Below are 23,383 nucleotides of genomic sequence, written 5' to 3'. Positions count from 1 at the left end.
CTTTTTAAACCTTTCCCCCTTTTTAAACCCAACCAGACCCAAGCAACCCCCAAACCCCCCCTGACCGCTTCAGGAACTTTCCTCACACCTCCTGCACCCCGGGGCCGCCCAGCTCCCCCCTCCCAGCCCCGACCCTACACACTCGGGGCGGTGCCCCCGGGGCCATCCCGGACCCCTCTCCCCCACCGCCGGCCCTAGAGCCACCCTCGCCCCCCTGCCCCTATAGCGCCCGCACCCCACCCCCAGCCTCGGGCGGCGGAAGTGTGTGTAGGGGGCAGTATAGGAATTTCCTGTGACGTCCCGGCCCGGACTCCATTAGGCTGCAGCTGGGCTGCGAGGAGCCAGACCCGGCGGGCAGCGAGCGGAGCGGGCCGGGCGCCTGGGGCTGCCGGGCGGGGGGGGCTCAGGGCAGCGGCGGCCATCGGCAGAGGGAGCCCCGAGCGGGCGGCGGCGGCGGCGCTGCCTCCGGGACCCCCGGGGGCGCAGGGCCCCGCTCCGCCTCCCCTCACCCCCGCCGCCTCCCCCCTTATCCTCGCCCTCCTCCCCCCGGCTTCCCACCACGGCCGCTCTCGGCGAGGAAACTCTGGCCTCCGCTTCCTCCTCCTCCGACTCGGACACCGGCGGAGCCTCCCCGCCCCCGCGGAAGAAAGCCCGGGCCTCCCCGGCGGCGGCGGCGGCGGAGGGAGCAGGAGAGCCCGGGGCTTCCGCGGCCAGAGCAGGCCTCACCTCGTCCCAGTCCCCCTCGCTCCCCGCCGGGCTCGCCCCCGCCGCCGCCCCGCTCCGAGGCAGCAGCAGCAGCGGTAGCAGCAGCAGCAGCAGCGCTCACAGCGCCATGCAGGCCAACGGGGCAGGAGGGGGCCAGCAGCAGCAGCAGCCGCCGCAGCAGCAGCAGCAGCAGCAGCAGGGCCCGGAGCTGGGCTGCCTGGGCGCCCAGAACGGCGAGGCCTCGGCGGGCACGGCCGCCGGCGAGCAGCTGGCACACGCCAACGGGCTGCTGCCCGCGGCCAACAGCCCCGGGGGGCTCAGCGTGAACAACGGGGTGCCCGCCGCCGGGGGGCCCGGCCCGGCCGCCGCTGAGCTGGGGGGAGGTGGTGGCGGTGGCGGTGGTGGCAGCGCCCTGAAGAAGAAGAAGCGGCTGTCGCAGTCCGACGAGGACGTGATCCGGCTGATCGGGCAGCACCTCCACGGCTTGGGCCTCAAGTAAGTGGCCGCGGGGCCGGGATGGGGCCTCCCTTGAAGGGGGGGGGGGGTGGGTAGGGGTAGGGCCCCTGCCGAAATGGAGCTGCCCCTCGGAAAGGGCCAGGCCGGGAGCTTCTTCCTGGGCCGGCAAAATGGAAGTCGAGGCCGATAAGGCGGATCGATAGCGGGGGTGAAGTTAGCTGGGAAACGGAATGGAGCCCGCACAGCTGGGCGGAGAGAGGGGGGATGGTGGTGGTGGTTTTGGAGGGGGGTTTCTGCAGATGAGCTCCGAGGTTTGGCTTGTCAGCTGGCAGGGATTGAAGCCCTCGCTGGAAGAGGCCGGCTGGGTGCTGCGGGAAGCCTCTTCGTCCCTGCGAACGGTGAAGGGCCTTTGCAGATTTGTTCCGGCCACATGTTTTTGATAATAATCTTATCTGGGGGCCGGGAGCGAGCGTGTTGGCTGTTGAGATCGGGATAAGGAAAATAATTTTATGGTATAGGAAAGAAGGCCTAAGAATTTAATCACAACATTTGCGCGTCTGCGTGAGTAAAGCTAAGGGCAACACATCGTCATTTTGGAGCAGGAATCCAAAGTCTTCACGTAGCTACCGCAAAACAAGTCTTCAAAACACTGCGGGATGGGTCAATTATAAAGAGCTTAGTACATAAAATAAATTGCCCCTGACACAAGAAGCAAGTTTACAGCAGCAGACAACTCGTGACTGTTCATAGACGACACCACAGTAAATAAGCTATTTTTAGTGTAAAAGGGGGAGGGCTTACAGGTTCACGAGTTTGTTTATTTTATTTTAAGGAGCCAGGCTTCTAATACACGATGAAGAAAAAATTAGGCCTGTGATAGATGCAGTAGCTCTCTGTGTTGTTTTATGGGAGGTGGGGAGGGGGGCAGGGGTTAGTAGCCAGTAGCTAACAGGTTTATGGTCTGTCTCTTCCTTCATGAAGCCTATCTTCTATGCAGGGCTGGCTGTTTGTGGTGGCTGGTAAGTCACATACTTCATGGTACTTCAGTAAAGCTCTCAAACTAATTGATGACATGTTTTAGACGTAGGCAGCTGTTTACATGTCTCAGGCAACTGAGATAATCTTTTGGACAAGTGTCTGAATCTGGTTATAGTGTTCTTACTTTATTAAACTTACGTTTGAATATGGCTAACTGTTATCATGGCAGGCGGTGTATTTGTGAGGGTAAAACTGGTCAGGTTTTTTTACACTGTATCTCTCCTGCAGCCAGACTGTTGATCTTCTCATGCAAGAGTCAGGATGTCGTTTAGAACATCCTTCTGCTACCAAATTCCGCAATCATGTCATGGAAGGAGAATGGGATAAGGTAACGTAGGGATTATAGGACTGTATTAACCACTGTTTAAATTCATAGTATCTGTGAGAGTATTCAAAATTCACCCTCCTTATATACTTTCTTTTTTTTGTTTTTTTTTTCTTATGCCAATTTCTGCAGGCTGAGAACGACCTGAATGAACTTAAGGCCTTAGTGCATTCTCCGCATGCAATTGTGGTAAGAGACACACTTGAACTCTTTCAGAGCTGAATAGTTGGACTAGCTGTAGTAGTATAATCTTGTACTATGGAGCTAGTTGTCCATAGTCCTTGTTTTAATTTTTTTAAAGTGGCTTGCATGCTGTCTCAAACATCACAATAATTTTAACTTTTAATTCATTTTTGGAATGTGAGATAGAGGCCCAAAAGTATTAAGACTAGTATTTAGTGTACTGAATGTTTAAATGTTGATAGGCATCGTTAACTGATAAAATATAAATCCTCTAACAGTCCTAAAATAAGTCAGTTTCCATAGAAATTGCTTGCATTGAATGCTAATTTCAAATTTGAAATAATTCTCACAATTGCTGTATTTATTGAAGTTAGGCTTTCTTAAGGAAAGATAAAAACTTGGAAGTAAAAGTAATACAAATGTGGAGTTGGCATTGTAATAGCACATCCCAGGCATATAGAGGCTGCTATAGAACATGAACAATACTGTTGCTTTTCCAGATGGCTTCTAAAGAGCAAATGTATTTGTATTGCTGTTTGGGATTTTATTTAGAGCTTTTTCTCTTTGGGTGGCCTTTTTCAAAGATGAACCTAGAAATAGACAGGTCCCGTGACTTGACAATTACAATGGCTGTTACGATTTCTGTTACTTTGAGGAAAGTGTTTCTTGGTTTGTTTTTTCTGCCTTGAAATCAAAAATGACTGCTTAGCTCTGTGGACTGCTTGTTCTGCTATGTTTGTTTGTTGATTTTAATGACATGAAGTTAGGACAACCATGGTTACTTAGGTCGAAAAAAAGTGGCAATGTTTTTTGAAGTGTCTGTGCCTGTAAACAATGAAGAATCAGCTGATGGCTGCTTAGTTCTACTTCTAGCTGATTCATTTGTTGTCAAGACTATTTCCTGTCTGGTGGGGGAGGGAGAGAAAGAGAGAGAACAGGAAGTGAAGTAGGGAAAACAGATGTTTAACAAAACATCAGAGAAGTTCGACTTGAAAAGTTAGCATTCTGCTCTGTTAATCTGACCAAAACTTAACACTTCTTACTTAGACCAGTTGTACACTTTTTCCTAGCTCAAAGACTTGATGAAAGTAAGATTTATTGTTCAAATAGTTTAGAATATAGCATGCAGCTTTTGATAGCATATGAAGACTGAAAGTATAAAACCACTGTGCATGAATATGAAGGTGGTCATTTGAAGCAAATTTTCTCATGTTTCTAACTTTGGGAAGTTACCAAGTTTCTTCATAGTATTCAAATGTTTTATGTCTCTGAGAATTGAGAGGGTTTGACTGTGTATCACCACTGTACTCTCCAGAAAAACTTGGGGGGGGGGGAAGGGACACTTGTCATCTGCTGTCTTGGACAGCTTTGAAAGCATGCTCCTGTTCTTTAATGTTGATGTTTAACTGCTTGAATAAAACTTGGTACAATACAGATACTTGATTTAAACTGAATTTTACCTAAGCCAAATATTAACTATTTAAGTCATTCTTTTCTATCTAAATTTTATCTGATTGAAGACGGATAAGTTTTAAACATTTTATGTCTTCCTTAATACGACAATATTAATTTGAAAGGATAAGTACAGTTCTCTCTATCCTCACCCCCCTTCTTCCCTATTTTCTTGTATGTGATTTGAGACGATGGGTGGGAATTGTTGTAGTCAGCAACTGGAAAACTAGTACAAGACCATTACAGGTAAGAAGGGATGCTTTATACTCTGTAGGTAATCCAGACTGCAGCGAAGACAGAGCTAATGAAGATGACATGTCCAAACAAGATGCTGCTGCTCATTTTCAAAAACAGAAAATGAGATTTTTGGTTTTGTTTGACTCCTGACCTGTTACTCATACTGTATGACTGGATGTCTTAAAAATGTGTGCATACAAGAAGAATGGGTACCTAGAAGCTTAGATGACGCAGTGTTTAACAAAGTAGGGTGTGTGTGGTTTGTATGTGTGTTTTTTCTTTATATGACCTGGTCAAAATAACCAGGATATATAACTTCTTTTGAATTGTCTATTCAGTGGAGGGGTGATACATGTACCTTGAAAACTCTACTTCTGTTTTAGTTTCCGTGTTTCTGCAAGGTGCTAAAAGTTCTGCAGTTGATAGCACTGATGATGAAATGTCTGCTCTCGATTTGTAAGCTTTTGATGCGTTTTAAAAAGTGGTGTGTGGATGTATGTGTGGGAAGTCTACTATTTCTGTTTGCATCAACACAACTGACGGCTGTATACTATCAGTATAGTCTGATTAGTCATGTTTATTTTTCCAGCATATAAGATACAGCTGTCTTGAGACAAACTGTAGGAAAACCTCAGAGTTGGTTCAAGTATAATTACAATTTTTGCTTTGGTTACCCGTAGAAAATATCAGCTGTAAGCCAGCCCAATGTTTTGCTTAGTGTAGGGCTACTCAGATGTACTACATCTCTCTTGGGTAACTAATTGGCTGTGGGAAGGAATCTGGGGATCACGCGTGTAATTATAGTCTAGAATATACTTTTCAGTTGTCTGCGCTTTACTTCTTTTCACTTCTTTGGGTTTTCCCCAAGTTCTGGAAGTATACAACATGCAGCAGGCAATACAACATAGGTTACCTATCTTGTCATGTGAGTGAAGTGCTCCACCTGCCTGTAGGGTGCCTCTCTTGCTACCAGCATTAGGGGCAGTTCCCCATTGGAGTGAATTACTTTTTAAGTGACAAGACTTGGTGTGGTTGGAGCCTTGTTAAATTCTATAGGGCAGAAAATAGTCTGGCATTATTTCTATTTATTTTTTATTATTTCTATTTTAATTATTCTTACATTATCAAATCTTACATTTAGGTTTGGGATGGTTTTAAGTGTTTTTATTTATCTGTGTTGTACTTTCACAGGACTATTAAAGTACTAAAGATAAAAGTAATGGAAACAGGAGTTTTAGTGCTGCAGGTTTATAAGCAGATAGCTACTGCGTTGAGTGTATGTCTTGAAACAACAGGTGATGATTTGAGCATGTTTTTTGGTTATCATTTTTATTTCAACAAAGAGTTGTTTCAGCAGCATTTGTGTGTATTTTGAACTATCGACTCTTAGTACAGCAGTGAAATTGTTTTGGAAATTGTCAAGATATGGAGGTCATAAATAACAAAATCTAATCCTTAAAATTAGGTTCTTATGCATCTTAGTCTTTAAACTACTGAAGATTTGCTACTGTAACCAGTGATCAGAATGGCTTATTTTCTTGACTATGGTGGGATTCTTGTCCTGTCATTTTTTACTGTTGTTTTGCTGAGGCTTTTGCCTTCAGTTAGTACTGGTAAATAGTGCTTCAGTTAGTGCTGGTGTATATAAAACTTAAGTTCTGCAAGGGGCTTTATTACAAATAGTAAAGAACTAAACCTACATGTTAGTAATTGAAGGCTGTAGTTCAGAGAAAGCAAAATGCTAATAGTATATACACTTAAACCAAACCAAAAACACATCTCTAGTTCTATTAATTCTGTCTTCATTTTGTCCCGGGATGACCAGAGGCTCAGCTTACACTTGTATAGTAGCTTCTGGAAACAGTGAAGTGATGCACTTTATCCTCTTCTGCTCTATAGAGTTGAAAGGCAGGATGAAGTGGTACTAACTGAACAAGAATAGTCACACTGCTATGATGATACTGTTGCACTGGGATTCTTCCATGGCTTCTGTAGATTGAAGAATCTATGCTATAAGCTAAGTGATGGTAGTGTCTGGATTTAAGTTGTTCAACAGTGAGGAGTGTAATGATGTTGAATTTCCATTGCAAACGCTGAAATGAGAACAACAAATCCCAGGCCCTTCTGTTATGTTGTACGTGGTTTAATTTGGATTATAATAATTCTCATTTCCGTTTTTCAGAAGTCAGCTAACGAATCTGGATAATGAGTAAGCTGTATTTGTGTGTGCATTGCATCTGATCAGTTTTATGCTCATTGTGTTCCATTTAAATAGTGGGGTTTCTGCTTTTACTCCACAGTTGTTAACATTATAACTGATTCTTTTTCATCCTAGAAGAAATTCCTTGGGCTCTAGAAAAGATGTTGCACTCAAAGTGGTCTTATTTACCCTGAGAAAATGGTACTGCAAGTAATTAGCAGCGCTATTACTGGGGCATATAGAAGTAGTTGAGAGATAATGAAGGCAAAAGTAACTTACTCAGTGAAATGTTTGTTAGACAAGAGACAGTAGTTGCACAAAAATAAGCGGTATGAGGGATGGAATTTCCTGATATCAAAAATGGTTTGAAATACAAGGTCACTGAAGTCTGACTCTTTGCTTTAAGGAGGCTGTATTCATAGTGTTGTTTGAGCATGCTGTAGGGTAAGTTTTGGAGCACTCAAAATAGCATATGGAAACCAATTTAGTTTCCCTGTCAACACTTTCGATAGCATAAAGGCAGGGACTGAGTTCTACAATTTAAAGCTGATTTTCTTTTATTCTTATTCTCCATTATGTTAACAGTAGATTTCTATATGAAGTGTATGGTACTACGTTGTTTTGGATGCTTTTGTATTCTTAATATGCCAAAGTTGCACATGGCACTGTGATTTTTCTTGGAAGTTACATTTTCTAAACCCAAACTGAAGTTCTGTTTCTCTGGATGGCTTGGCAACAGCATTTTGCATGGTACTGTGCCTGTAATGGTTCCACGCAATTGGAGTTGGGATTGTCAATGCAAAGAATGTTTTGTAGGTTTTTCTTTTCTTTGTTTGTTTGTTTTTTAAACTTTCCTCTAAAGAAATGAAATTGACATGCCAAGTTCTAAAAGTATGAGAGGGAGTAATTAGTAACCATATGTGTATCTATCTTAAAGGAAAAAGACAATATAAATTTAGTAAGCACTCTATGTAGTGACTAGAGAAGAAGAGTTGGAGGAATTATAGTTTCTGTTACAAACTGGAAATATGAGGCAACTTCTACGTGGTTATCATCAATGTCAGGTGACAAAGAGGAAAGAAAAATTGTATGTGACTACTGTCTGAGCACCTTCATGCATCCTTCTGAGCTTGTATGCAGCTAGGAAAGGAAGCTCTTTTCCCTCCTGCTGCTGCTGTATAAGCAAACAGCGTGAGGTCTGCTGGCCTAGTGCATGGAATCAACCACTGAGGTCAGTGTGGTTTTTTTTTTTGGGTTTGTTTGGTTTTAGTTCTGTACATATCTCCAAAACAGTATAAAGCTGCTGTTTTACCTGGAGGAGGGAAAGAAAGAAACAAACAAAAAAAAACAACTGTGCAGTTATGCTCTGTTTTCACACATAGTTCTAACAATTCCAAATAAACTAAAGAGATGGATAGGGGATGTAATCCAGGAATGCATGTCACATAGAGGACAACATAGTGCTACAGGCATGTTTGAACATATCAATTTTTATATAACAAATATAAAATAACAAATTTTCTATGCGATGTGTTATGCTTCACAGAGTGGTGAGGTAATTTAGTAGCACTGTATATACAAATACTATTCTTTTGAAGAACTGAATGTCTCTGAAAGTTGAAATTGCTTTGTTTTTTAACTTTAGTTTTTACAGGTTTGAAGCCTTAAACTTCCATGTAAATGTTAATAGGACAGGGACATCTTAAACTTCCCAATTAGCCCTTTATTTAAGGAGGCTAGCAGTGTGTTTGAAACTAACAAGTAAACATTGACCAAATATGAGCATGAAAATAGTGAGGTACTTGAGATCTGAGGAAGCAAAGGAAACTGGTAATTAAAATGGCTGTGTATTCATTAGTAAAGCAGATGTAATTTGCTGCATTTGATATTTGTTCTGTTTCTCACTGGTATGTTTAAGAATGTACATTTTCCTCTAACTTGGTGAGTCTTCTTATAAGAGGAAAAAGACATTTCTAATCAACTGCTAGCAGTAATGTAAACTATGACTACTTTGCAAACACTGCAATGCAATATATACAAATATATAAATATTCATATATTTTACATATTATATATATATATATATATATATATATATATATATATATATAAAAATATGCAAACACTGACTAGTTGGTTTTGTTCAGAAACACTCAAACTATCTAAGAACTTAGTATAAATAGGAATTTCCAGGACTTTGGCTTTTTGAACCTAATAAATTAATGCCTGCTTTTTTATTCATAGATATTGGTTGTTAGAGTAGCAGGCTTGATTATTATAATTTATTTTTTTTAAAGAATCAAAAATTGTACAAGATGAAAAGAAAACTGTGGAATAACAGTGATTACTTCTGATAACTGAAAAGTGAAATGATTCCTAAGTGTAGGAAACTGTATTTTTTTTTTCCTTTGTACTCCTGAAAAATGATAAAACACCCAAGGAAAACAAATTAACATGTAATTATAAAACATGACAATAAAAAAAAAATGACACTGCCTGAGGTCTTATGTTATGCAGCTATGCAAACAATCCATGTCCGCTTTGGTGTAAGCAGTTTGAGAACTTGTTGAGTTGGCCTGCTGTGTTCTGTGCTGTCATGCAGTCTTAAATATGGGGTCAGTTGCTTCTTTCTAGTTAGAATCTAAGATTGGGAAGCCTGTCTAATTCCATGTTTGGAAAACAGTGAAAAGGGTGTGAATATGAAATTGAGACAACTTGAAGGGGGGATCTGAGAAATGAGGTAGGAGGATACCTACATCAGTAACTTAATTGCTACAGTGTTGTTGAAATCCAACAAAAAGAAATTGAGTGATGAAACATTACGTATAGCTTGATTTCTGAAGGGCATAGTAGAATGGTTTCTACTGTTCTGTTTAGGCTCAAACGTTTTCTGAAACTTCAGTCAACCTTTTTCCCCTGACTGCTGCTTTCTGTCATGTCAGAGGATGAAGTTTTTGCTGCTGCAGCAGAAGTACCTGGAGTACCTGGAGGATGGCAAGGTCCTGGAGGCACTTCAAGTTCTACGCTGTGAACTGACACCTCTGAAATATAATACAGAACGCATTCATGTCCTCAGTGGGTAAGTGTTCGGACTTTGAGAGCTCTTTCTATGGAATTTTTGAAGAAATGCTTTGTTAGGATATGCTGTCTCTTAACCAAAAAAAAAAAAAAAAAAAAAAAAAAATTTTAAAGCTATTACCCTTCTGATAAATAACCAGTAGTGAGATGTGCTATCTAAAGTGGTAAGTAAAGAAAAGCGTTCAGTAGATAATGTTCTGTCTTATATGCATCAAAATAGCAATGTGATTTATGTATCGGAATCCAAATGAATACATGTGTGCTCATCTGATCTTGAGAATTGTTAGTTTGTAATCGTACAACCGAATAAGCATGCTTAGGTAGGTGAAAATAGTCTGGATTGTTCTTAGATGAAACTCCTACGTTTTTAACTTTCCAAAAACCTCTTTGGGGCTCTTTTTTTCTACTGACAATTTGTAGCTATCTGTTCTGAAATGTGTGTATGTGTTCTTTGCCTCTGTTCCTATCCGTCTAAGCTTAAGTGATTTCAAAAGACATGAACTGGAATCAAATTGAGAGCGTTATTTATCATGTGGGAAGAATGTTTCCAAAAAGACTCGGTTTGTTGGTGTGTGTGTATGCTTTTTATTTTCTTTATTTTTAACAGGTATCTGATGTGTAGCCATGCAGAAGACTTGCGTGCAAAAGCAGAGTGGGAAGGAAAAGGAACAGCTTCCAGATCTAAACTTTTGGACAAACTCCAGAGTAAGATGTTCTGGTGTTTAGAATTTATTCCCGCCTCTGTAAATACAGTACACATTACATAATAATGTATTCCAGGGAATTGATTCTAATTGCATTTACCAATTGTTTCTTTTTAGCTCTTGGTTAAGGCACCTAAAGGCACCCCAATTAACACTTTGTTCTTCTATATCTAATCTTCATCTCTCATTTCTTAGCTCTGTTGCATGCATTAATAATACAAGTTGATGATTAAATGCATATTTTGGGGTTGGGGGAAGGTTGTTCTGTAAATGCCAGCTATATTGAAAGGTTGAAACTAAGTGTGTCCTGGAACCACTGTGAATACCAGTACTGACTAATAGTGGTCTGAGACTGTAGTCTCTGGATTTTGGTTTCTCCTCTCATTTCTTGTGACTGGTGTAAAACCATGGATTTTGCAACTAGAATACTATGCTGTAAAATAAATTGTTCATTTTGATAGTACTAATTGAGAATTCCTCAAATGAACACAACTGATACTGTTTTATAATTTGATAGGTTTTGTTAAATACTGTGTTGCGAGTGAATTTGTGTAAATGATGCTTGTTTGCCAGGACAGTATATACTGTAACTACAAATAACTTGTATACAGCTCTGCTTACCAGAAGTTCTTGCTTGTAATTCTGGGTGTATACCTGTAAATATGATAAGCTGTGTGCTCTCTTGTAGCTTTTAAGCTTTATTTACTAAAGTTTCTTCTAAAAACTTTCAAATCAAGAAATGCTTTTACTTGGTCTTGATAAATGTATTCTTCAATTACTTTTTTTTTTTTTTTTTTTTAAAGCATACCTGCCCCCATCAGTGATGCTTCCTCCAAGGCGTTTACAGAACCTGCTACGTCAGGCTGTGGAACTACAACGGGACCGGTGCCTATATCATAATACCAAACTAGATAGTAATCTAGATTCTGTCTCGCTGCTTATAGATCATGTTTGTAGTAGGTAAGAAGCCCTTGTTACTTTTAAGTTGGACAGCAATGTCTTTATTTCTTAAAGTAATTTAATTGTACCTAATATTTACAGAAGCATGAAAAAATATTCTGTTTTGGTTCAACAGCAGTTGACTGGGAAGAGACAGTTCTTGATAAATGAGTGAAGGGGGGATGGAGTAGAAACTGTGTATGAAAGACTTTGGTAGCTGGTTGTGGGCTAACGGGGTCAGACTGAAGCTTTAAAAAATTTTAATCAGGTGGGTATGAATGAATAGAATATATTACTATTCTAAGCCTTAACTGCTCGTTGCTTATTACTTTGCGTAGCCGGTCTGTTTATACATAAGTACATGACTTCTGTTTTGACTGGAGAATCACTTTTACTTTACATACTCAAAATCTGCGTTCAAGCTTACTGGAATGCAGAAAGACTACTGAAGCACACTTTGTGAAGTCAACTTTCAGCTTTTGATAGTAAACAGAGAGGTGCTTTTAGACACAAGTTTGAACAGAATAGAAATGTGCAGAAAACACTTGTGTTTAATATATAGTATGAATGACAAAAAAAAAAATGTGAAAGTAGTGCTTTATAAGGTAGTAAGAGCTGAATGTATCTACATGTATATCAGTGTTGCTTCTGAACGTTAGAAATATCATACACTAGACATAAGCAAGATGATGTTGGGGTGGTGTGTTTCCTTTTTTTTTTTTTTTTTTTTTTTTTTTAAACAAATACCTGACTTGAATGGTTTTCTTCATCCATTGAAAACTTGGCCAAGGATCTTAAAAACTACATGTAGCTTCTATAGAATACTGCTCTGAGTGGTGTAATACAGGAATAAGGGTTAGGACACCTAGAAAACAGGGGCCATATATGATCACATATGATAGATACCCTTGCATGTTTTTTCATGTAGAAGGCTAACACTTGGACTTATGGAGGACTCCGAGTTAAGGTTAGTTCATCTGAGGAAGTTAGGTACTGTCTGATAAACTTTGTCTTTAGAAACTTTCTAAACTCAGCTACTTTGGCTGTTTGGAATCTGCTTTTAAAGATGCAGTCTTCACTGAAGCTGTCTTAAGGCTTTAAAATTGTTATAGGTGGTACTTCATTCAGGAAACTTTTTTTAGACTGACTTATATTTGGCTACGTCACGTTAGTCAAGTGTCCACACACAAGAAACTGCTAGAATATTTCCCAATTTAAGAGCTATTGGAAATGGTTAGACACAGGAATTGTGGCTTCCCTATTTCAGAAGCAAGTCTTAAAATCAGACCAACAGAAAGTGGCTTAGTCTTTCCCCAAGTCCATAAATAGCACTGGATATTCTGTAGGGGGTTTAAAGTGATCGATCAAACCTTAAAAAGCATTCAAGTCAGCTGGAAAGAGCGTGGTGTACTGAAGATGGACTAAATAGATTTGGATATAAAAGATGCCATATGTGACAAAGCTGGACTTGATTTCCACCTACATGAATCTATTTGCTGACATAAAAATTTGGCCAAACTAATACCAAACAAACAAAACATTTCAAAATAAAGGCTTCCATTCTGTCCTCAACTCAACCTATTGTACCTACCTATTGCAGGGGTCTGAGATCAGTATGTGGTGTGCTGTACATGCTGCAATGCTTGGGCATAATGAGGTGAGTTAAAGACAGTGGAAGCCAAAATTTGATTAAACTGACAGAAGTAACAGTAGTCTACTAGTTTAGACAATTTAAGTTCTGTAATATCTTAATGATGGAACATTGACAACTTTCCCTTGTTAGTTAGAATCAATATGTTGTGGATTTCTGGCACTATTCTGAGCAAGCATGCTTGAATTGCACTAATGGGTAAAATGTTTAACTAACTCTCCACTAATCACTTCATAAGAGTGGGAGGTAGAAGGGAGAAGCTGCTGGGAGTGAAGGTGAGACATTCAATCTTACTGTGCATCAGATTTTGGTAACAGAATTGATGTTCTTGGGGGTGAGCATTTATATTTATTTATATATATGTTTATATATATGTGTGTACGTGTATATATATATATATATATAAATTTTATTTTTTACCTTGAGAGTCTTCAGGCTATGTGGTTTGTTTTTGTTCCTCCCTCCACCCAGAATTCTCTCTTCTAGCTTTCATGTAAATATACTGCAGTCTGAATTTACAAACAAATAATGAATCCCAAATGAGAAGTGAATGCTGTTGCATTCATGCATGCTTCTACTAGGTCAGTGTAGCATTTTTGAAAAAGAACTGTTGCAGAAATTGAAAAGTAAGTCTTCCATTCTACATAAAGGGAATAGAAAAGCATCTGTTTGGTGTTAAATTTAGAATTTTAAATTTCTTTGTATTCAATAGTAGATAACATATTAGATATTTTGAGTATGTGAACAACATGACTCAACTGTGTTGTGCTGAACAGAACAATTGGAAATAGAACAAAAAAAAAATTCCAAAACTTTGAGCTACAATAGCATCTAATTACCTAGACAAGAAACTGTTGAGTGACTGCAGCATTATTTAATGTATTCTTTGCTGTTCGTGAAGCCAAATGTGCTGGATTGTTTCATTAGTTAGATCACAGCTCCCACAGAAAGTTCTGACTGGATTGTGAGTAGCATGGTTCAACATGGGATATATACGCACCAACTATATCAACTGTGCTTGCTACCCTTTTAAGAAACCTAAATGCCACCTTACTCTGAAAATTATGTGCTCCAGCATTACACTGCTTTTTTTTCCATGTCTTTAAGAAAAGCAGCCAAGGTTTTAACCTTTACAATACAAGCACTTCTTTTCTATAAAGTATTTCTTTTAATGAAATATATGGAAAAGACTTTCCTGAGACACAGTGTGCCCCTTGTACTTTGTATGAGTTACGGATAAAGAATCTTACTTTCCAGAAGGAATTAATGTTTTTTCCTAAGAGCAGCAACTTATTGTAATATGGCTAAATAATAAAAAAACCTGTAGGTATACGTGTCTGTGTAAGGACTTGTCTAACCTCCCTCTAGGCTTCAAGGAAGAAAAACTTTTATTTCATGTGTGGGGATTTTTACCTAGGGCTTGGGGTAGTTCTAGTGACAGCTCCTGGTCAGATTAAGGCAGAATAAGGTGAAGTAGACCTCTTTTTGTAGAAAAACATACCCAAGGAAGCCAAACGCAAACATGTATATACACAATGTGGTTATCCTTGTCCATCATAAGACTGGGAGTGAGGGACAGCATGGAGGCTTAGTGTTGCTCAATGGTGTTCAAGCATACATTAGAAAGCATCTTCAAGTAAAAGAAAATAGACTGAGAAAATGTAGTCACCATATTAAGCAGAAGTTCCTGCTTTAAAAAAAGCATTTTCCAGGTGTCTGTCAGCCTTGCAACCACCGAAATGCATTTTAAAACATAAATGTAGAAGTAATTTTTTTTAGGCTATCTATCTCCAGTGATAAATGAAACCATACATTCACATAGATTGTTGTTGTTACAGTAGTCCCTTCATGTCCCCGTAGAGTTGCGTTGCTTTGTGCTGGGCAACATAAAAGCTCATCATAAGGCTAAATCCCTCTAGGACCCCTGCAGTTCAGAAAAAAGTGTCAATGGTTAGGCAGCTATCTGCTAGCCCATCTGAATGGGGGGGGGTTGGAACTAGATGATATTAAGGTCCCTTCCAACCCAGACTGTTCTATGGTTCTAGGTTCTATCTTGTGATGTTTAAAGTTGCGTGTGGTATTCTGCAAAGAAAGTATAAAAAACAAACACAACTTACTGCAAAATCACATTCAAGAAAAAGACTATCATTTTATTCAACTTATATCTAAAATTGTTTCTAAGGATTTTGCAAGATATAGCTCAGATGAATAAAAAAAAGTTTACATGTAAATAAAATACTTCAGGTATGATTCAATGAGTATGTAACTCTAGTATATTCTGTACGTCACAAAAGTTTGTATTAATAAGCTGTTACTGCCATAATGAGGTCAGTTTTATTCCAAGTTATATGAAGCAAAATGAATTATGTGAGGGGAAGAAAAGTAGCTCTAAGCTCTTAAGATTAGTTATGATTGCTTGGTGATAAGAGGTTTTTACCAGATAAGACACTTCGTTCTGTGCTTATTTGAAGCAGCTGTTAATTGAAGACTTTCCAAGTGGTTTGGCTTCTAAATACATTTTTGGCTTGTTGTGGTTTTTTAATCTAGCTAGTAAGAACTATCTCTTACTGCTTTCTTATTAACCTGTTTAATGTGTCCTTTTCTTTTTCCTAGGAAACAGTTCCCATGCTACACACAGCAGATACTAACGGAGCACTGTAATGAAGTGTGGTTCTGTAAATTCTCCAATGATGGCACTAAACTAGCAACGGGATCTAAGGACACAACTGTTATTATATGGCAGGTTGATCCAGTAAGTGTGCAGCATGTCTTAAATATGTATGACTTCTGTTTTTTTTTCCCTCTTCAATCTCTACTTTCTCTTGGTAGGATGGCTTGAATTTTGTAGGACAGGCTAATATGTACTGTAGCCTACTGACTAGCATATTTAGGATATAAAAAACCGAAGATCACAGTCAGTAGAAGTTAGTTAAGGCACTTGAATACCTGATGCCCTAATGTACCAGGTATTATAGTGCCTGAAACACTGACTGCCCTGGAACAGGAGATCCTGTGCACCTAACCAGCACTGCTATGTAGAGCCTGCTGGTCAAGGGGCGCTTCTCAGCTTGAAGGCCATGAGAAGTGTAGGGTGAGAGTGGAAGGAGCATGGCAGTGATGAGAAATGATCTCTTTTAGAACTTCCAAGTCACTCACTAAGAGTACTTCAAATAGGTGACTAAACCTCTTCAGTTATCCTGTTATTACCAGAGTATTTGAGTTTAAATATCTATTTCACCATTTATTACATTATTTGAGTAATAAATTGTATCTGCTTAAGGTTGCATTGTTATACCACTTTGTGCTAGCTAGTTGCTGTTGTATGATTTGCTTTGTTTTGAGATGAAGATTCAAACACTTCGCAGAATTCACTGACACACAAAGGTATACCCAGCCACTTCCATACAGACCATGTTTTTAGTTTTTGATATTCACATGCGGCATTATTCCTCTTATATTAAATATCTATACTGATACAAAATTTATATTTCCTACCTATGTCTATACTTATGTAAATAAAAGCTTAAGCAGTAAATCTAAGACTGTTTTAAATTGTGTTTTAGAAATATCTTAGAGTATTTCCATATAGTTCATAACAACTGACAACTGTGAATAAACTAGAACGTATGCATACAATATTTGAAGTTAATGCTTGTAAAACATTATCAGAAATAAGATTCTTAGTTCTTAATTATACATCTGCAGACTGGAATGCTAAGTGGAAGATGAAAGGCTTTTGCAGTCCCATACTAGCTTTCAGTAGGATTTAAGAACAGAAGTTGGTTCTTTTCTCCCATTCTGGGTTAGGAAGCTATATAATTTTGAGTCCTTTCTTCTCCTATGAAGATAGGAGAACTTAAAACCATTTTGCTTGTATATAATTGTTATATATCTCTTAAAAATTAACAAGTGTTAATTTTCAGGAGTAGAATTGTTGGGGCTTGTTACTGGAGACAGTGTGCTCTGAGCCAAGAGATACACAGCTGCATAATCTGACTTTTGTACTTTGATTTTTACTGATTTTTATTAATAGACAGATCAATTCCAAGTAAATTGAGGATCAAATGATTTTGCTGTTGACTTGTTATTTGACTGTAGATGCACATTTTCCTTTTATATCAGTGGGTTTTAATACACAACAGCTTGGTAGTATGTTTCATAGTGACTTGCTAGCTAACATCTAGTTAATTGAGCCAAATAAATGTTTTGTGAGTGTTTAAATTATTTTAACACTTTGACCCATGGGTTTTTATGGGAACAAAATCTGTAGTAAATAACAGGAAAGCTGTATAGAGTTCTATCTTCTGTATTTGAGTACTTTCAAAAAAACAAACACCAAAAACCCAACAACATTGAAACCATTTCAAGGAGGTAGCCTTATAAATAACATCAAGCCGGATAACTCTAATTGATTTCATATTTGCCAGAACAAATTTCCTGTAGCCGTTGTTGACAATGTCTTTTGAACAGTTTAGTTTAATCGGGTTTTCAAGGCTTTACGTGTTTAGAATTATTTTAATCTGTATATAAAGGATATAAGGAAGCATCCATACAACTCTAGGCCAGAGAAATGAGCATACTATTTCAAATAAAGTATTCTTTCACACATTCATTACTATACTGTGAAAAGAATCCTTTGTTTCCCCCTTTTTTTCCGTCACCCCTTCCTAAGCATAATAACCTTGCTTCCTTGTTTTTTCTTCATGACACTAACTTCTTATTTCTTTTTAAGACCTATCTACATCCCTTCTAAACTCTTATCCTGTGCTTCTATTTTCATTTGTTCACTTCACTGCTCTTATGCAGATTCAGCAGCATTAAATACTATCTTGAGTGAGCTAGGTTTGTGTGTGAAATGCATTATTTGACTTACAAAGTGCAGCAGAATCTCTAGAACACAAAGGATGGGCACAGCAGGCATATCTAGCGTGCATCTTCTTTGATAGAGCTCTCCTTTAACTTGTTTCCTACAGAAACTTTTCTTCTTTACTGCTCTTTCTCAAAGCTATTGATGGGTGTTTTGCTTTTCAGCCAAGGACTTGCTCAACTACTATGGACTTAAATTGGTAGGCTGAATAGTTTTTTGTTCTGCATAACAAAAATCTGGCAAGCTGTGTGTAAGGGATAGAAGTACTGAGATTGCTTCTGGTAGAGGGTGGGAAGCAAAGTGACTAAATTGGGGACGCTTGTCTGAAATATTGACTTGCTGTTTCAGTGAGAGCAAAACAGTATAGCAGTTCTGCTATATGTGGAGGAAAGTATGAGAGCAGCGTGAGAGGGAGATAGTCCCAGGTCCTATTATTAGAAGAGAAATACCGTATGCATCCTGCTCCTCTTGCCTCTCCAATGAGGTGCAGTAGAACTGGCTGCCTACCCTTGCACTGAGATTAATTTAAAGGAATGCAGCAGTTGCAGGCAAGCCCCAGGATGTGGGATGAAGTCAGATGTGACTCAGTTTCTTTGCAGATCAGTGCAGCAAGAGACACAGCAGTATCTAATGCAGACCTGGAATAATAAAGGGGTCTTGAGGAGTTCCATGCACTTGCTTATTTTCTCTGTTCTTTGAAGATTATTCTTAGCCTACTTTCTATTGAGGAATTTAGTTTTCTAGCTAGCAGAACTATCAAAGCTGCAGGCTGACTGAGAATCACTGAATCCCTCGCAGCTGGTCCTAGGAAACCGACCTTTGTGTCAGACTGTTTCTCTGTTGATAATGTTCTTCCTATAGAATCCCAAGTCAAGAGGTGCTCTGCTGATTAATGCTAAAACAAAAGAAAGAAGAGAATTTGAGAAATCAAGCTACATCTTCAAATGAGTCAGACTCCTTTTTGGAGAAGTATGAGGTATAAGCAACACCCCCTTCCAATCCAAAAAAAAAAAAAAAAGAACAACCCACAACCACCTTTTCCAAGCAACTTCACAAAAATTGTTGTAAGCGGTTTAACGAGATCTGTTCTATGCAGCATGTTTCTGTATTTTGTTTTGGAAGCTTGTCAGTCTACAAATTCATTTGGAAGCTATGGTTTCACAGTATATAACTATATTACCTTCATAAGAAGCTGCTTGAAAGTAAAGTTCCTTTGACAAGTCATCAGTAGAACAGTTGTAGTGTAAAGGTCATGTAAGATAGTCAGTGTGAGAAAAATATGCTTCATTCACTAAATCTGGCAGAACGAAAGCACAGCTTGCTGTAGGCAGCATTTAGAAAAAAAAAAACACCTCAAGTATGCTTTTAAAAATATTTTTCTGTAAACCTTTTTCTTGAGCAGCACGTAAGATGCTCTCAAGATACAGTTTATAGAAGCATTAGCACTTGAAAGTTTTCCCTTCTCAGCAAGCGTGAAGGTTTTGGTTAATTCTGTTTAACCATAATAATTTTCCAGCATGATTATGCTTTATGTTTAAGAACTAACTTAATTCCATACAATGTGGGTAATAGTACTTTTATAGTCCAGTAGGTATATAGAGTTGTTCTAGCATATGAGGTTTCTGTATTATCAAGTATAATGTAATGTACAACTCTGTACACAATGACATTTTGCAAGCTCCACATTCAGAATCATGTAGGTATTTTGTTCTAATCTTCCAAATATTCTTGTTTTGCACATCAGATTTTAGCAGCTTTCACTTTAAGGTCCTACTCTGTAAACTAGCAGCTGCTTTTTCAGTGAGGACTTGTTCATGTGACTGACAAAATGCAAAAAGCCAAGTGTCCTTGCTGTGCTTGGACACGCTGTATATGTGAAGTTAGTAGGAGCTTGTTTCTATTGTCTCAACAGAATCTTTCTTTTTCAGGATACTCACCAGCTAAAACTACTTAAGACGTTAGAAGGTCACTCATATGGTGTCTCTTATATTGCTTGGAGTCCAGATGACAACTATCTTGTTGCCTGTGGCCCAGATGATTGTTCTGAGCTTTGGCTCTGGAATGTACAAGTAAGTAGTGACTAAGAGTTACAAAATAAAACTTTGTGGTCAGCCTACTGCCTTTTTTTTTTTTTTTTTTAATAAATATATATGTCTGTATAAAAAGCATGAAGGAAGTCACTTCCACAAAACTTGCTGTGCAAAGGTGCAAGTGTAAAAAAAAAAAAAAAAAAAAAAACAAACTGATTCTTCTTTCCCTAATTTGAGAAAAACTGTGTCAGTCTACAAATTCTGTACTTGCTTTGCACAGATATTGAAAATAGGGTTCAAGTTGCACGGGACTCTGCAGCAATTCTAGTGCATCTCTTCTAGATAAATAATGTCTAAGAAGGGATTGCAGAAATCCCAAGGATGATAGAGAACTGCTGAAGAGAAGAAAAGGAAATCAAGAGAAAGAGATAGCAGAATTATCATCTAAGGGGAGAAATTTATTGCTGAAGATCTTAACAAGTAACAAAGTAAAAGATGTTATTTTTATTTTGTGTATCCCTCCCAGTGGTACTAGTGAAAGGTTCATAGAGGATTAGACTTCAGATTTCAGAAGTTTGCCTTTCAGTCAAATACTAGGGCGTTTGTCTAGTTCTTCTGACTTCCTCTATGACTTTGGAAACCTTTTCCCGCTGTTGATTTTTATGGGCAGTTGGGCTGATACAAAAGCATCCCCTGCCTCAATTGCAGGCTATATAGTCTTGTTCTGTCTTGGACTCTGAACTAATTTAGTTACCTAGAAACAAAAAGTTTCCTTTTTTCATCCTTTGAATGCTTTTTTTTTTGCCTGTTTTAATTAATTAAATTGGCTTAGTGAAATAAATTGGCTTAGTGGGGAGAACTCAAGCTGGCACAAGGGAATAGAGAGAAGCCCTTACTCTTTTGGCAGTGGTAAGCCATTCGTTGGCTCAGTGTCTTGTGAAGCAGCAACATTATGAGCTGGAGTGAAAGTTAAATTTTGGCATGGAGAGCTTCAGCTCAGGGAGGAAAATGTTGTAAATATTATTTTTACTAAATTGTATTTTTGTCACCTCTGTTTTCTTTTGGCCTACTCCTGCCTTCTCACTTTCCATATTTTATTTTAACTCGTCTCTTCTTGTACTTAGGTTTTCGCCCAACTTCTTTGAGTTCCCCTCTTTAAGTTATAATCTTACAGTTGTCTGACATACCCACTACTTCATCTGTCCTGATCTGAGGGACAAAAAATAATCCCTAAATCAAATCTGAGGTCACTGGAAATACTGTGGTAGCTCTTGCCCTTTTATTGCATTATCCATAATTTTTGTGTTGCTTTTTAACAAAACTGTTTAAATTTATGTACCTCCAAACCCTATGTATGTCAGATAAAGTTATCAATGTCTTTTGGGGAGAGGGTTCTCCTGGCTGGTATAAGACCTTGTTGCTCTGTTTATTTTCTAGACTGGGGAGCTGAGGACAAAGATGAGCCAATCTCATGAAGACAGTTTAACAAGTGTGGCCTGGAATCCTGATGGGAAGCGTTTTGTAACAGGAGGTCAGCGTGGACAGTTCTATCAGTGTGTAAGTTCTCTGCATCTGTCCCACTGAAAATAAAGCTAGAAAGAAACATTTTGTCACAGTCAAATCTGAGGTTTTATTTTTTTCTTGTGTGTGTATACTAAAAATTAGCTTGATTTTCAGACATAAAAGTTTATTTTTAAAACAAAAACGTTCTGATCCTTGCAGCACTTCTGTTTCTGTGTAATAGTTAGAAGGGTTCAAGAACTTTTTTTTGCAAAGAGATTGCTCTGCTGAAAGGAGGATTTGTGGGCTGGAATTTTGTCATAACTGCTCTAGAAAATATGCTAATGAAAACGTTTCATGTTTATGCCTTTGCCCACAGATATCATTTATTCCACAGAATTTTGACTATGTCATTCTTATTTTTTTGCATGCTGTCTTTACTTAGTGCTTAGAAATTGGAAATTTTCAATACACAAATAGAGTTGATTTTGGATAGTGATTTGAAGCCTCACCCATACTCTTGATTATTTGTCATCTGAATTGGTGTTCAGAATGATGCAGCAGTATGCAAACCTCACACGCCGCACAAATGAGCTTGCGGATCTGTTCCCTGACATGAAGTAGTGTTGTGGTTTTTTTCCGTCTGATAGTGCAAAGAAAGGGATTCACAGCTCTCCAGGACTGATACCTACAAGAGTTAACACAAGTCGTATTCTAATTTATTAAGCCCTCTCTGCTAAAGGTTAAGATTGCTTTCTGTAGCAGCCATGTGAACACAAGGTAAAAAAGATACTTGTCAGAGAACTCCTCAGAAACCTGACCCTAACAGTTCAATTTATTTTTTTCTAATCAGGATTTAGATGGTAATCTCCTTGACTCCTGGGAAGGGGTGAGAGTACAATGCCTTTGGTGCTTAAGTGATGGAAAAACTGTTCTAGCATCAGACACACACCAGCGAATTCGGGGTTATAACTTTGAAGATCTTACAGACAGGAACATGTAAGTACCTCTTTCTTTGCTTTTAAATTTCTAGTTTAGTGTGAGAAAGGGTTTGTGGGGCAGGATGAGAAATAAGTTCTTAAAAATGCTCTCAGTATTAAAAGAAGAGGAGAATAATATGGGACAAGAATTAAGTGATTTCCAATTGCAGCTAGAAGCATTAGATCAAGTATTAGAAATAACTTTCTATGCACTGGCATAAGTTTCTTCTCAGTGTTTTGGCACTTCCATCATTAAGAGATCTTTACCTCAGAATTCCTGACATATTTTAGTAGATCCTGTTTTAAAGTTAGGAGCTGCTATTTGAGCCTTCAGGTCCCTTTTGGTCTTGGGATTTATCGTAAGTATTAGCAAACTAACAAACTGTTGCAGTCCTGGCTTGTATTGACATTGAGATACACCTAATTTCAAATACAATTTCAAATTCAACACTATCTCTACCTGACAATAATATTGCAGAGACAGGACATACCTTTTGTCTTGGTGTACGTTATTCTTTGGTTAAGTGTACTCTTAACATTGATGTGTCTTACGATTTCAGAGTACAAGAAGATCACCCTATAATGTCGTTTACTATTTCAAAAAATGGCCGCTTAGCTTTGTTAAATGTAGCAACTCAGGTGAGTTGGTGATAATAAATGGAAATGCAAATAAGCCTGCTTGCAAGTACTAACTGTTTTTAAGTATTTTGATGGAAGCTGGAATATTTGCTGTTATATAGTTGTATTTATTTAATAGGAGGCCTTAATGTTCATAAATGTATTGTGACATTCTCTGACAAGAAGGCAATCTTATTCTTAAGACTGAATTTTTGACTTTTATGGTAAAGGCTTTGATACTATGAAAAATGTATTGTTAAATCTTAGTACCTGGCAATAACATTGAGAAGCCAGATGCAGCAAGAATTGTGGCAGGTTATGTTTAGTGGGGGGGGTTGTTTGTTTTTAATTTTATTTCTACTTTGGGAACCTTCTGTGAGAATGAGTTTTCAAAATAGAAGGGACCGTAGATTGGAAGTT

At 38.6% G+C, this 23,383-nt stretch overlaps 1 protein-coding gene across 1 annotated transcript in view; it reads left to right on the top strand.

Annotated features, from left to right (window-relative positions):
• Positions 1 to 690: 690 nt before the first annotated feature.
• Positions 691 to 23,383, top strand: part of WDR26 (WD repeat domain 26) — a 33,224-nt gene continuing 10,531 nt past the window's right edge. The window contains exons 1-11 of the mRNA XM_038176704.2: positions 691 to 1,200; positions 2,428 to 2,527; positions 2,657 to 2,713; positions 9,539 to 9,675; positions 10,282 to 10,379; positions 11,182 to 11,338; positions 15,582 to 15,720; positions 19,764 to 19,904; positions 21,303 to 21,422; positions 22,219 to 22,364; positions 22,906 to 22,984. Of these exons, the coding sequence (XP_038032632.2) occupies positions 833 to 1,200; positions 2,428 to 2,527; positions 2,657 to 2,713; positions 9,539 to 9,675; positions 10,282 to 10,379; positions 11,182 to 11,338; positions 15,582 to 15,720; positions 19,764 to 19,904; positions 21,303 to 21,422; positions 22,219 to 22,364; positions 22,906 to 22,984 (1,542 nt within the window). The 5' untranslated portion in view covers positions 691 to 832. The remainder of the gene's footprint in view (positions 1,201 to 2,427; positions 2,528 to 2,656; positions 2,714 to 9,538; positions 9,676 to 10,281; positions 10,380 to 11,181; positions 11,339 to 15,581; positions 15,721 to 19,763; positions 19,905 to 21,302; positions 21,423 to 22,218; positions 22,365 to 22,905; positions 22,985 to 23,383) is intronic.

Source organism: Anas platyrhynchos, chromosome 3, assembly GCF_047663525.1.
Source record: "Anas platyrhynchos isolate ZD024472 breed Pekin duck chromosome 3, IASCAAS_PekinDuck_T2T, whole genome shotgun sequence".
Taxonomy (NCBI): Eukaryota; Metazoa; Chordata; class Aves; order Anseriformes; family Anatidae; genus Anas; species Anas platyrhynchos.
Note: the sequence above shows the minus strand (reverse complement) of the source record. Positions and strands in the feature narration are given on the sequence as shown.